General features: G+C 36.0%; 2 protein-coding genes across 6 annotated transcripts in view; one reads left to right on the top strand and one right to left on the bottom strand.

Annotated features, from left to right (window-relative positions):
• The first annotated feature begins 5,108 nt into the window (after positions 1 to 5,108).
• SERPINA10 (serpin family A member 10) lies at positions 5,109 to 9,797 on the top strand. Its single transcript, XM_031593049.2, has 4 exons — positions 5,109 to 5,884; positions 7,157 to 7,430; positions 8,063 to 8,210; positions 9,586 to 9,797. Exons 1-4 carry the CDS (start codon positions 5,179 to 5,181, stop codon positions 9,775 to 9,777), a joined length of 1,320 nt encoding a protein of 439 aa, XP_031448909.1. The 5' UTR covers positions 5,109 to 5,178; the 3' UTR covers positions 9,778 to 9,797.
• Positions 9,798 to 9,973: 176 nt separating this feature from the next.
• PPP4R4 (protein phosphatase 4 regulatory subunit 4) overlaps positions 9,974 to 14,627 on the bottom strand; it is a 66,146-nt gene continuing 61,492 nt past the window's right edge. For 4 of the 5 annotated variants that reach the window (XM_090141545.1, XM_090141548.1, XM_090141547.1 and 1 more), the window contains one exon: positions 9,974 to 13,094. In XM_090141545.1, the coding sequence (XP_089997671.1) occupies positions 13,049 to 13,094 (46 nt within the window). In that variant the 3' untranslated portion in view covers positions 9,974 to 13,048. Of the gene's footprint in view, positions 13,132 to 14,627 lie in introns of all 5 variants that reach the window. The other variant, XM_031593050.2, reaches the window with a different exon arrangement.

Genomic DNA, 14,627 nt, shown 5'->3' with positions numbered 1-14,627 from the left:
AGGACTGCATGAAGAGAGTTTACTGTTCACTTGCTTCCCATGAAAGATATAACGTATTTACCGGAATATAACCCTCCCTCTTTATGCCATTTATGGGAAACACGTCACTCAGAGTTTATCAAGCAGTTAATTTATAACAGGCAAAACCAGAAGATCACTCTTTGGAAGAGCAAATATTTGTAGAAAATCTTCTATATGGGACAGTCACCTTCACATGGTTTTTAAACATAGTTGATTAAGTAACAGAGAAACTACCTAATAGGTAAGTCAAGGTTTATCTGAATGAATTGGATTGTAAAAAGGAGGATTATTTTATTATGTATGTTAATATTATTAAGTATATTATATATAGATAATATTTCTCATATATTCTCTAAATAGGATGATTCAAATGGTTGTAGATCTTGATCAGTAGTATAATATATTGGATGTTTCTCTTATTCTGTGTCTTACTATAACATCTTAAAAAGAATAAAACTGAAAAAGTAACTTTTCTCTATCATGTTTTTTAACTAAATTTCTACTCCTTTTGTAAAGGAAGCTCTCAAAACTGGTAATAATTCACTAATATCACTAATAACTCTAATTCACTCTAGAAATGTAAAAATGCAAGCTTATAATGTGCAAAAATATCACCTTATTGTTACCCAAACTGTTTTTTCCTAGTCCTAGAGGACATACATGTATTTCTAACTGTTACTGAATGACAAAGCTGATGCAATATTTATGGTACACTATTGCAATCCTGCAATGATTGGTTAGTGAAATGTTGAGGTTCTTAGTACTGTCATGTGTGTAACACATGGGCATTTGTGTGCATGAGGAAGCAGGATTCCTTTCCCTGAGTGCTGAATGGTCAGGACATGCCTGTACACAAGAGCTGGGTTTACATTTGGTCTTCTCACTCTGAAATCCATTTGTGTTTGCACAGCGGAGCAATCTGGAAGGCAACTCATGGCATTCCCTATTTGGTTTCCCCATCTCTTTGGGAAGACTTGGTGGCCTTTCTGAGCCAAGTATCAAGCAGTCCTTTCAGAACAAGATACAGCAGTGGCAGTGCTGTCAGGTGTTGCACAGAAATTGCACTGTGCACAGAAGAGATGGAGAAAATCACAGAATCATAGAATAGGTTGGATTGGAAGGGACCTGAAAGCCTTCCCATTTCCAGCCACCTTCCATGGGCTGGTTGCACCCATCCAACCAGGCCCTGAATGCTTCCAGGGATGGGCGGCATCCACAGCTTCACTGGACAGCCTGTGCCAGTGCCTCACTGCCCTCTGTGATGGAATGCTACCAGAAGATTTGCTTTCCAGTCCCTGTGTCAGATCTTGCAGCATCCAGGGTTATCCTTTTTGTGAAGGATTGTTTCCTTGAGGAACCTTCACATGCTTTCAGGTCCAGAGAGGTCCTTTTTGTTGCCATAGCATTGAGGCAGGAAAAGTACCTTATGCCTATCTAACCTTCCACAGAAGAAGGTGACTACACAATGAATAGAGGTGCTTGGCAATTGTAAGAGCTCTTAACAGCTTTGCATTATGATTGGTCAGGGAGAGTAAGTGTCCCAAATCTGAAGAAGCAGCTGGTGCACCTTTTGCCAAGGCAGGAGATAAACTCAAGGCAAACCCTTCCCTGCTCTGCTCCTGCTGAATCCAGACCTCCCAAGTGCCATGATGTGCAGCACATCAGCTTAGATGAGTGCAAGTACATAAAGCTGAGAGCTGGGTTTTCATTTGATTTTTGGAGATTAACTCAAACACAGATTAAAAAAGAATGAAAGCATTCATGATCCGCATCTTACTGAAGATAAAGCAAGAGTTAATGGGAAAGAAAAAGAAAGAAAAAATATTCACAGCCACAGTAAGCTGCATATTTTAGTGTTCGCTGACTGCCATGCACTCAAGAGAAAGCACAAAATTCAGAGATCTCACTGCCTTCCCATTAAGTCATTACAGCCCATCTATGTCACATCAAGTACAGAACATGACCTATTATCTCCAAGAAAAATAGCATACCACCTGGCTGCCAAAAACACCTTGTGACTTGGCACCCAAATGTCCCTGTACTCACATCAACATACCTTTCTTGGATTAACTCCCACAGCCTGAATCAGGCAACTGTTAAATTCAGTTGAACTCTGAATAAATGGCAATCAAATAAAACCAGCTTTCCCATATGCTAAATCACAAATTGTACAATGACTGTTATAGAGCCTTAACTAAACAGCCGTAGTTAATAGTTGCCATGTGTTTTCTAGATTGTTGAATTGCTTTAATGATGGGCCCTACAATCAATATTTTCCTCTCGGGTTGAACTTTAGGAAAAATTTCTTCACAGAAAGAGAGCCAAGATATTGGTACCAACTGCTCAGTGAGGTGGTAGAGTCACTGTCCCTGGAGGTGATCAAGAAAAGAGTAAAGGTTGCACTGAGGCATCATGGGTTGGTATTTGGACTAGATGACTCAAGAGGTCTTTCCAACCTTGTTAATTCTATGATTCTATCTCTTTTATCTATTATCATGCCACTGCTACACACATGGATTCTGTGCAGGCTTAGTGGTCTTATACACTCTGTTCAGTCTGCAATGGGAAAATTCACCTCCATTTAAGACTTTTTCCATAAAGAGTAATTCAATGCCACTTTATGGGAGCTAAATTCACATATCACTTTAATGGAAAGATGAATGATGAGCATATTTGCATTTCATGCTTGAAAAGCATATTTGCATGTTTGATACTAAAGTTTGCCTCAGGCTTTTCTGGAAAACATGTCCAGGTCTCTCCAAACATTTTGTTTGGTGATGAGAGAACCTCTGTTAAATTTGCTCAGAATTACAACATCTATAAATTTGTAACCATTGAACAACTGTTTCCCCCTCATGCTATTTGACACTGAAACACAGTACTTTCAGGCAGGAGACGGCACTGACAAACCTGCTCCAGTATTTGCTGGACAATGAAGCATAGGGAATCCTATGTCAAGTGATCAGGAGATTGATCTGAATGGAGTAATAAGCAACCTGCATTGGAAGAGAAGTGAATTGCAATTATGAAATGCAATTATTCCTCATAATGACGTTGTATTTCCAGTTCTGAGCTTCATAATCTTTCTAGGACTTCGTGACTATAAGCAGTAACATGAAATTTCATGCTGACCTACTAGAAATAACTGTTCATACTGGGCTGTCAGCAGGAATATGTTAGCAGCTATGCCACTGTCCTTTACATGACACTGAGGTTAAGACTTCAGTCTTGTTCTCTTCGTGAGATAGAGGTTGGCCTTCCTGATACATACCACATACTGGGAGGTTATCACTAGGGAACTGAACAGTGTAGCCACAACATTACCTTGAATGCTGCCCTGTGTATTGCACAAAAAGCCTAACAATGTCTTAACAATATTTATTTGGGCTTTCACAGAATTTTGACCTTCTTTCTGATGCTTTTGACAGTGGAGTGCCAGTCACATTCACTGGCAAAAATTTCCTGCATAATTTGTTCCTGCTTCTCCAGGGCCACATCAGTATACTCCTTCATAATTACAGAAGTACTTAACCTATTGCTTGTATACAAAGTTCCAAATGATTTAGTGATCCTGAAAAGGAACAAGACATAAGCCTTTTAGTTCTTGTCAAGAGTGTTGAAGCCTAGCTCTCCATGATGTATCAAGGGAAGAGCTGACCTGCAAGAGTTATGATTACAGATAACACTAAAATCTGCAAACTCTCTTATTTTTAGCCCAAACAAATGTTTCTGCAAGTGAACCAAAGAAAACGAGAAAGTAAAAAAGTACTCAACCCTACTTTTTTTTAGGACAATAATCTTTCAGTAATAGTGTCCCTCAAATAATGTATTTGACAAAGAGCTGCCACATTATCATCAGGATCTTTGTTTTATTTCACACATGTGAAAGACAGCTCATCTTGACTGTTATTACTGCTTGGTTCCGTAATGAAATACGGATACCTATTTCAAGACCTCTTTTTTTACATAGTTAGATGAATGACTGGGTAAAAGTACCGTATGCTCAGATTCTGTCTCACCTTAGATCAGCTTTGTGCAATCTATATGTCAGTAGAATTAATCCTGACTTACTCTGATAAGTTTGGCTTAGTATCTTCTCTCTTTTAAAGACAGATTGTTTTTGCCTGATTTTAGTTTTCTATGTAACTAGACAAATATATCCTTCTAAAATTTCTCCTGGGAAAACAAGGCATAAATTAAAGGGCAGAAGTCCGGTTTTCAAAGTCTGATTTGCAAAAGTAATGAGCAGTGTGGAATTCCAGAACGCTCCGAGTCATTTCAAAAATGTTTAAAATTTACATAAGTATTTTTCTGATTGGTTCTTGAATTCACCACTTCTGGAACAAAACCTAGTGGCTGAAATATGATTTAAGTGTCTGTTTTAATATAACAACCTCTAACTCTCAAGGACATGTTTTCTGGATTGGCTTTTATCAAAACTGATGGTTTTTATGTTTCTCAAATGTTTTTTTGTTTGTTTGTTTTTGTTTTTTTCCTAAGGAGTTGAATCTTGTTGATGTAGCATGCCACTGATATAAAACACCTGAACAAATGAATAAGCAAAGGAATGGTAACTCTTAAGTCACTACCAATAGATGGATCTCATAAGAATGGCAACCATGATTAAGATCCATAAATGGAAATTACAAGCCACCTGTCAGTGGCAGTGAAGTACAGGAAGTTATAGGTCTCATCTCCTCAGTAAATCACTCTTAGTCTTTGTCAGAACCATTCAGGGAAAATGCCACTTCTGACATTTGTTGCCTGGAGAGCTTGTGCTTACAGATGACATCAGTTTCTAAAGGAATTAGAAATTGCAAGGGAAAATTAGTGAAATACTTCCAAATTGAACTGCCAATAGCAGATGATAGCATTTTGTCTGAATTCTTTTATTAAATTTAGAAACTTCTCTCTTCCACTGGTCTAAATTTGATCCTTCAGATAGGAATAACAGGTTTACAGTATGTACACTGAATATTTAGAAATATTACCTTGCTACATTCATGACCTTTGTGTTGTGAATCAAATAAACTAAAAAATCACCAAGTTGCTCTCTTTTTTTTCCCATTTTCTTTACTAGGGGGAAGAAAGAAAAAGGAAAAAAAAAAAAAGAAAGAAAAAAAAGAAGAAAATAAAAGCTCATTATTGGATACCATCATGAAAATCGGAATTTATCTACTCCTTTTATGTGAAATATGTTTTGAAATCAGCAAGGCTGACATCAAACCTAAATCTCCAAAGAAGGACAAGAGGCTGAATTTCTTAGGAAAAAATAAAAATGTCAGTATTTCTGAAGAATGGCATCAACATAAAAATGACTCTCAGCCTTTGGAAGAGCAAAGTTTTGAAGAGTTTACTCTTCACAATTTCACTGAAAAGACAGCAAATTTTGGATTTAATCTCTACCGAAAAGTTGCAATGAAACTTGATAACAATATAATTATCTCTCCCCTTTCTGTATCAACCCTCATGGCTACATATTTGCTGGCAGCTGGAGGGGAAACACACAGACAAATAGCAAAAGCTCTAAACCTCCATCCTTTGGAGGACAGAGATCACCATTACTTACCAGAACTGTTTAAACAACTGAAAGATAACATCACAATGAATGAAGAACTTCTCTTTGTGCAAGGTATTCTTTCTTTTATCCAAAAGGGCTTTGTAGTCAGGGAAGCTTTCCTCAACTTATCTAAGCAGTACTTTGATATGGAATTCCTGTGTGTGGACTTTCAAAACATCACACAAGCAAAGTTTGTTATAAATCAAAACATTAAACAAAGGACCAAAGGAAAAATATCAGAGCTTTTTGAAGAAGTTGACCGACATTCTAAACTGCTACTTTTGGACTACATTTTTTTTAAAGGTAACTATTATTTTCATTCTGCAAAATGGTTATTTATTAGAAATCTGACTTAACCAACATCAGGGGAAGCTTAAATTAATTAACATTTCCTGCTCTGCCTACATCTCTAAATAGATTTACTTTCTTCTAATAAGTTTATTTAATAGGAAATTATTTTTCATGATAAGAAATCTCTATTCTGTTTTCTTCCACACAACAAAGAGTCATAAAGAACAAAAGGCCCTACATCAATTCCATGAACAATCCTCCTTCGTGATTAAAAATTTTAATTTTTCACTTGCCATTGAAATGAAATCCTAATCATAACAACTTTTTAAATACAAGGTACTGGGCATAAAAAACAACTGTCTGACTTTCCACAGTGCACAAATTAATGAGAACAAAAATTGTTTCCCTATTCCAGTCAAGAACCTTTTTCCCTGAGAGAAATCGGAGACAAAGGGCTCCCTGCTGGTGACAGAGAGCATGGCCCACATTTGACTACACGCAGCCAAATGAACTGAGGTACCAGGTTAGGTAAAAGCAATGCTGAAGAGCTAGGACAGCAAAAGAGAAGAGAGGAATGCTGAGCAGAGAACCTATGCTTAAGCCACTGCTGCAGTCCAAGACACTCAGGAAAGTGGAAACCCCACTAAAATAAACATGTATAAGAACAAATTAAATTACCTTGCAGCTCTAAATCCATTCTTTTAGATTTAAAAGATTGCAGTTTATCCAATGCCGAGTTTACTTTCCCTTGCAGAAAACCAGAAAAAAAGAGATAAATGGCTGTGATACAGTTTGAGTGAGAGTGCAGAAATCAGAATCAATAGCCTAAAAGGGGTCACATTCCATAGCACCTTCTCAGACAATGCACTGCTGAATTCCCATTGAAGAGATTGTATAATTACTTAAAAACAGGATGTTGAACAGCTGATAGAAATTTTCAGAGAAGATGGCATGTTAATAAAAGACAGATGCTCAGATGGCATTCTAAACTTGATGGTTCTGAATACAGATGGGTTCTGAACTTGACTGGCAATTAAACCGCCACAGAATATTATTTCCCTCCTTTCCCTGCAACTGAAGCAGTTTATTTTGTGCATTCTCCTGCTGCAAAAATTTTTAAGAACATGCACTAAGTATACTGCAGTTATCATCCAGCTGTCCCAGACACAATTGACATCCACTTTAACTTGCTGCAGAAAGGATTCTACATTTTTTTAAAAGGCTTCTGAACATTTTGTTGAACCGGTCTGAATTCACATAATTATTTCATTTTTCTTTCTCCAGGAAAGTGGCTATATCCATTTAATTCAAAATTCACTGAAATTGAAACTTTCCACATAAACAAATACAGAAGTGTGCAAGTACCCATGATGTTCAAGTCAGATAAAGTAAATTCAACTTATGATGAGAATTTAAGGTGCAATGTGATAAAACTACCCTACAAAGGCAAAGCCTACATGCTAATTGTCATCCCAGAAAAGGGGGAAGATTATGTTTCGCTTGAAGACCATTTGACAATGGAGCTTGTGGAATCCTGGCTTGCAAACATGAAGAGCAGGTACTGCTATGACACCTGTCAGCCTTTGTGTTTTTTATTTCCACTGTAGCAAAACAAAAAAGCAAAACAATGATTATCTGTTCTGAAAAAGCTTCAGCTCTGAGGCGATAAGTCTGTTGGTCACCTCAGTCAGAAATGCCTCTGAGGGCATTGCCAAATTTTGCTATATGCCATCTCTCTTGAAATTCTGCACAGCCAGGCAAAGTGCATCATAAATGTCTATAATAATATTTATGAAATATATATAAAAATATGTATATTTATGGAACTTTACTTATCAGTGAAAATCCAGAGTAATGGATAAATTTGAGTATGAAAATGTAAAAACAAATTACTCCTATTAAATGTAATTCCTGAGGTGACAGGCCTCTCCACTGGTCAATAACTGAAAGTGTCATCCCAGCATAAGGGCACTAGAAGTGCTCATGAAAGTGTTTTATACTGAGAAGAAAATGATTTCTAGCATCTTTGACATTCAACTATGTAGAGATGATATTCTGGCAGCCTAAATTCCAGCTGAGAATCTTTAACTTTTGCCTCTTGTTTTTACTGTTTGTGTAAAGCTTAATTCCACGTCTTTCAGCAATAACTTACTATATATCTAAAGTTCTTTTTTTTTCTTTTTTAAACAGAAATATGGATATTTCATTTCCAAAGTTCAAATTAGAACAAAAATATAAAATGAAAAAATGGCTTTATGCTCTTGGAATTAAAAATCTCTTTGCACGTACAGCAGACCTTAGTCATCTCACAGATCAAAAATACATAACAGTCTCCCAGGTAAGCCTACTAAAATTATTTGCTATTTGGATTATAGTAACAGAGGGTCCATGTACTATGTCATACAGACCCACTATTAGGAAAGAACCTCACTTGACAAGCATGTGGAGTCTGCACATCCTAAACAGTATGCATCCCACTATAGAAGTATACACCTTATCATAGAGAAACAGAACCTGAAAGCATCATCACAACAATTGTATTCCAACCCGTACCGAATGGACTGCTTCACATACTGTAAGTTATAAAGATCAATACTGTAAACAGGTAAGTTTAAGTTCCAAAGACTCTAAAACCACACATACAGTTTTTCAAAATTGTGCTGGCTATGTCTTACAAAACAACCGCAACAACAAAAAAGACCCACCTTTCTGAGAAAGCCGATCACAGAAAAAATAAACATCCAATTCATAAAATTGCAGTGATTTTCAGTTTGGAATAAACTATTTAACTTTTGTGAATTGCAATGGCAATTTGCAGCACTTTTCTCCTTTCCTTTTGATCTATGACTATTCCTTGTTGATTTTCAGCAGTTCACTTTGTGTTACCATGAAGAGATCTTGCTTGAAGAGTAGTTGCTGATATTAGAAGCAATATATGCATCAGCTACAAAGTGCCAGTCATGCTAGCTATCTTCATTAATTAAGGATATTTAGCAGAGAGCTTGACACTCGCAAAGCCCTTCAACTACCTTGACATAAATCATTCCTAGAGTCTGGGAGTTAGGAATGCACAAGTTGCCTAGGCAGGTCACCAATACAGACCCAAATAAAGGAGAAGTACTCAGCGGTACATGCAGGCTGAAAGAAAGAAAAGGGAAAAGAATCAGATCCTGCTGGGCTCTGGCTGCAATCTTAAGACCAATCCAAGACCATAGTTCAGGGCTCTGAGCTAACAACTGTGAGAATTAGAAATACACAAGAGAAATACAAGACTGGTGCATTTGCCTAAGCTCTCACAAAATCAACTGTGGATGACAGTTCACAGTCAGCAATTAAGAATTTGTGAGAAATGAAATCACGCCTCCCACTTTTGTGAAAATCTTGTACAGCGTCAAAGAGGAGCACTGTACAAATGCATCAGTTGTTTCATGCTACCAGCTTCAAGAACAAGATCTAGAAGTGATGCCTCAGGAATGTGGAAAAGTGTAATGATCTGAACCCTAATTATTGCAGTCATGATGGCCACACTGGCTCCTGTTTCTGAAGGAGACAACATATGTAGTGCCAGTAACATACAGTGGTAGATTGCACAGACCTACTTCTCGTAACCCTCAGGAGAGGCCTACTTCAATTGACTCCCTGACATTTTGAAATTTATTCTTCATGTTTCCATTTATTTCTGTCATCTGTTTTATCTCTGCACTGCATTTCAGGTTGTCCAAAAGGCAGTCATTGAAGTGGATGAAAAAGGAACTGAGGCTGCAGCAGCTACTGGATCTGAAATAATTGCATTCTCAGCACCTCCTGTCATTAAAGTGGACCGACCATTTCTTTTTATGATTTTTGAAGAAACTTTTAAAACTTTACTGTTCATTGGCAGAGTGGTTGATCCAACAGAAATGTGAATAAAAGTAATGGTTTTTATTGTGGCATTTAAGAGGTTTTATTTTTATTTTCTTTAAACTATTATTTACATTAGAATAAAAGGCAAAGTATGAAAACGTGAAAACCTGTTTTGTCTCTTCACCTAGAAGCAGGTCATCCTAGTAATATTTCATTAACGTCTAAGTGACAAGATCAATGCATGAGGGTATAAAATGACAAACATATTTCTTGCAAAAGCTATCAGGCAAATTAGAAAGAAACAAACAGAACTTACAGAACTAAGCTTTCAAAATTCAAAATTTTAATGACAAATCTGAATGAAAATCAAAGATTCATATGCCAAGGTATTCAGAAAGCTCATTCCCAAACACTGCAGCTTGATATTTCTCAGTGTTATCTTCTGTTGTACTGAGGCGTAAGAGCCTTACACCAGTGTCAGCCATTTTTGCCACTTACAACAACAGAAGTAGGAACAAGCCTGAAAAAAGGATTTACGGCCCCTGTATAGAGATCTTTATTTCTATAGAAATCTTCTATCATGAAGTCTGCGTTGTCCAGGAGAGTGACTTCTTTCAAAGCGTTTCAAATTACTTCATGATGTGCCTTTTAAAATATTCTTTCTCCAAAAGACAAAATAATTCCGAATATTATTCAGATATTCATAACAGCAACCTAATCTCTCCTAAAAGCAAAATTTCTGTGTGTATTATCATCTAGAAATTAGAGAGAATGAAGACACGGCACTCTACACTTAAATGAAGACAGACTTTGGTGGGAAAAAACATACCTCCACAAAACTGGAATAAACCTCTTTACGTAGCTTGGAAACACCTTTCTGATTTCAGGATCAAATATTTCTGAAAGCCATTGCAAATCACCTTATTCAAGTAGTGCAGTGACTCCAACAGAGCATTTACAGAAAGAACAGCCAGATCATGAATATTTAGTAAACTTTAATTGAGTACTATGTATAACTTTGAAACAATGCAAAAAGTTACTCCTAACTATGTAACTAAAAGACCTAAGTTTATATATTTCCCAAAAAAGCTGTCCAAAAGGGTATAGAAGAGTTTGGTGCAGATGACAGGGTTAAAAATAGAGTAAAGCTGGCAAACAGCTCTAAAAATAAAAACTCAGATACAATTAGTTGTCCATTTACAGAAACTCACACATTACTGTAAGCCACTCACAAAAGGAATTACGGAGGAGACTCTGGTACCTGATTGCACTAATAAGGCATATCTAATCAGGTACAACAGCAGGATGTATGTACCCAGAAAGAAGAATCACTGCTTCCTGCCTCAGAACAATTAGCAGAAGGAATGCTGCTATAGTCATCACTGCACAGGTGAGCTGTGCTGGTGTTCTGAGCTGCAGGTAAAACAATGCTGCAGACTGGGAAGTACTGATGCCATCCAACAGAAGTAACACAGGAAGGGCTGATGGAAGGATACACAGGACATCAGGAGTACTATATAAGTTAGACATGCAGTCGGAAAAAAGTCTAAAAAGAGCATTGAAATATTAGACAGTGTGATTTTAATATGTAGTAGAGTTATTGAGTGGAGAATTAAATAAAGTTGTTAAAAAATGACAAATGACAGCTAACAAGAAATAGATGACAGACAAAGCAGAGCTCATTATACACATATAGAGGGAAGAAATAGTTTGGGTTCAAGTCTAGAAAGTCACTAACTGTTCTGATGTGTTCTAATAAAGGTATCTGAGTGCCAAACAGTTACAGATCCTGTGCTACAGCTAAGTACTGCTGATTTGATTTGGTCGTTGTCAGAAGACAAACTGAGAACACTGAGCAGTCTCTGGAGCCCAATGATCACAGCTGTTGAGGCAGCAAGCCCTGGGAAAAGGAGAGTATCTGTTTGCATCAGGGAAACAGAAGCCAAACCTGGGAAGAGCCAGCACATCTGCATCACCGAATGTCAAAAACATCACCGTACTTGAGGCAGCTTTTAAAGGAATCTGATTAGCAGGAGCCTACACCAAGCTGCAGCACAAACTGAAACTTGAGTGTTTCCACAGAATTCAAACCATGTTTATGACCAGAAAAAGAGAAAACATTTAAATCCGACTGTGGACTAAGAGGCTGAAGTATTTAGATAACAAAACGCTGTTAAATACAACATCTTGCATTTCACACAATACAGCATAAATCTAGCATTATTACTATGTTAAATAAATATTTTCCATAGGTAAATACTTTTATTTTAGTTATAAAAGATGCCCTGAGGAAAAAATATTTATTTCAAGAACATGCATGTACAGCATTGTCCTAGTTTTATTTTGAGTAAACTCATCATTCATATTGTTACATTATAAAAAGTAACCACACACGCATATGCATTCACAAATCAGATCATCTTTATCATACACCAACAGAGTTAAAAAAGCAGTTATTTCTTATATTAATATATTTATGTTGCTTCCATTTTGAAATAGAGAAGCTGACAATAGCTTCATATGCTCTCTCTCAAGTATTGACGTAAATAGAACATTTTAAAATAGAATTGAATGTTTTTCCACGGACGTATTTTGATAGAAACATCAGCATTAATCCAAACAAATGCAGATAACATCACTGAAGCATGATTGCTTGCAATAACAGCTAATTAAAAACTAGATTCATCATTATAAATTATTCAAGTGAAAATACAATTTGAAATACTAAAAATTAAAGTATTTATACAACAAAACTTATGAAATAAAACTTTTTTTAAATATCATCTGGAGACATCTCCTTTTAGACTGCTATGAAACTTACACAGAATTTCTATGAACTTTGTACGTGTAAAAAACTTTACTTCCAAATTCACAGTACAATGCTACTGAAGTTTGTGTTTTATCTATATAAAACTGATCAATGGGTCTGGATTTTGATCTTAAATTAGGTTTGAAAGATCTTTAAGATGCAGGATTACTTTTTCATATTCATGACAATTCCTTCTATTTCTTGAATAAAATATGGATGTTAAGAATTAATAAAATTGTAAATTGACCCAATTAAGTAATGGGTATGTGCATTCTAAATCCAAGAACTTGAACTACAAAGGCATAACTGAAGAAACCAAAATCCTCTCTTTAGCTGCAGCAGTGAAAAGCACATAGCTGAAGTTGCATTTCATTACATTTCACTACAACATTAGAAGTCTGCAACCATTACATCACTTATTTTACAACTTGGGATTTTGTTTAAAAGTTAAAAGGTTTTAAACACTGCAAGATGCGTTTGGTCACCCCAGGCATTACAGAGTTCCATGTGCTGCTCCAGTGCTATCATGTCAGATTGTTGCTTCCAGCAGTCACCCATCCTCTTCTTAACCTGTCAGAAGATCTAGGAGTTTGACTTTCTGTTTTTTCTTCAGGCAAAAGAAGAAACACAGTCAGTTGTTGCTATCTTATTAAGTAAAGCAATAAAATGTTACTGCATATTTTATTATAACCAATCAGTGGAAGAAGTATGTAATCATATGCTCAACTTCCTAAAGCAATTATATGACTGAGTAAAAGACATCACTTAAAGATACTTATGCTTAAAATTGGTATGCACCACTGTGGATGTCTTACAGCTGAGTTGTAGAAATCTAATAAAGTACGGATATCAGTTTATCATTAAGCAATTTATTTCAATGCAATAATAAATCTACACCTTTTAAGGATGGAAAATCCATACTTCTCATTCTTGAAGTTAATTTCCACTGTTTTAATTGGAAGATTAATAAAATCCAAAGACTTACCGCGTGTCTATAGACAAGATGCAAAATGATACCTGTAAAGCTGGATATTTTTATTGGTAAATCTATAAAGTACTGAAAAATACCAGCTTTTACCAAGTATATATTGAAATCAGTCCTGTTACAGTATTACAATTCAAGCAGAACATCAGTTCTCACTCATCAACGAAAATATTTAAAAGAAAACAGTAAAGCAAAGCAGTACAACAACGAGAGATTAGACTTCTTTTATGGACCTTGGTGCTTGAAATCTTCTCAATTTCTGCTCCAAAATGATTTGTGTTCTAACTGGACACTCCTTAACAGAAAGTCAAATCAGTACACTGTGATTGTGAATTGGCTTACATAAGGTCTCTTGTGGGATAAAATACTTAACCAGTGTTCTTTGCAACTCCTTCCTATTCCATAAGGTGCTTAAAATCAGGCACACATCTCTTCTGTGGCTCCACCACTATTGTGTAGTGGTACGTCCTTCAGCATAATTCTTTCATTTTCTGTTGCCTGCGTATTAACTAAAGGTCTGGCAAACAACACCAGATCTAATGGCCATTTTCCTGCTACCTGCCTGTGAACACTAGAGCAGGCTTTATTAATTTTTTTTCTTCCAATTATACTATTTTCAAAAAAGAGGGAACATATGAATCTGCATACAATTCTCTGAAGTAGAAGTAATATGGAAAGTAAAGACCTCCATTCTGCTCCAAATTAACTTTGCATTTTGAAAAGTTCCCATAACAGTATGAACACTTGAAATATAGGAAAAGAGAAATTCTTCAACTCTACAAGTACACTTGTCAGAAGTGACCCTTTGCAGAAATCCATTAGAACAGTTTTATGGAAAAAATGAAAAATAACGTTTTGCCCAAATATACATCACTTTTAACTAAGAATCACTACTTCTATTTGTTAGTATTTAATTATTAAAAAATGGATTGTTGCCAGTTTTTCCATTCTTTACAGACACATGTAATTAAGTAAAAAACCACACATATTACAAAGTCCCTTATTCATTCAGAAGAGCCAATAAACTAAAAAATTAGGACTTATCAGAATAAGATAATCAGTGCAATATTTAATAAGGACATATGTAAATTTACATCATGATACAGTATAAATATATG

This window comes from Phasianus colchicus, chromosome 5, assembly GCF_987193195.1.
Source record: "Phasianus colchicus chromosome 5, bPhaCol1.hap1.1, whole genome shotgun sequence".
NCBI lineage: Eukaryota > Metazoa > Chordata > Aves > Galliformes > Phasianidae > Phasianus > Phasianus colchicus.
Note: the sequence above shows the minus strand (reverse complement) of the source record. Positions and strands in the feature narration are given on the sequence as shown.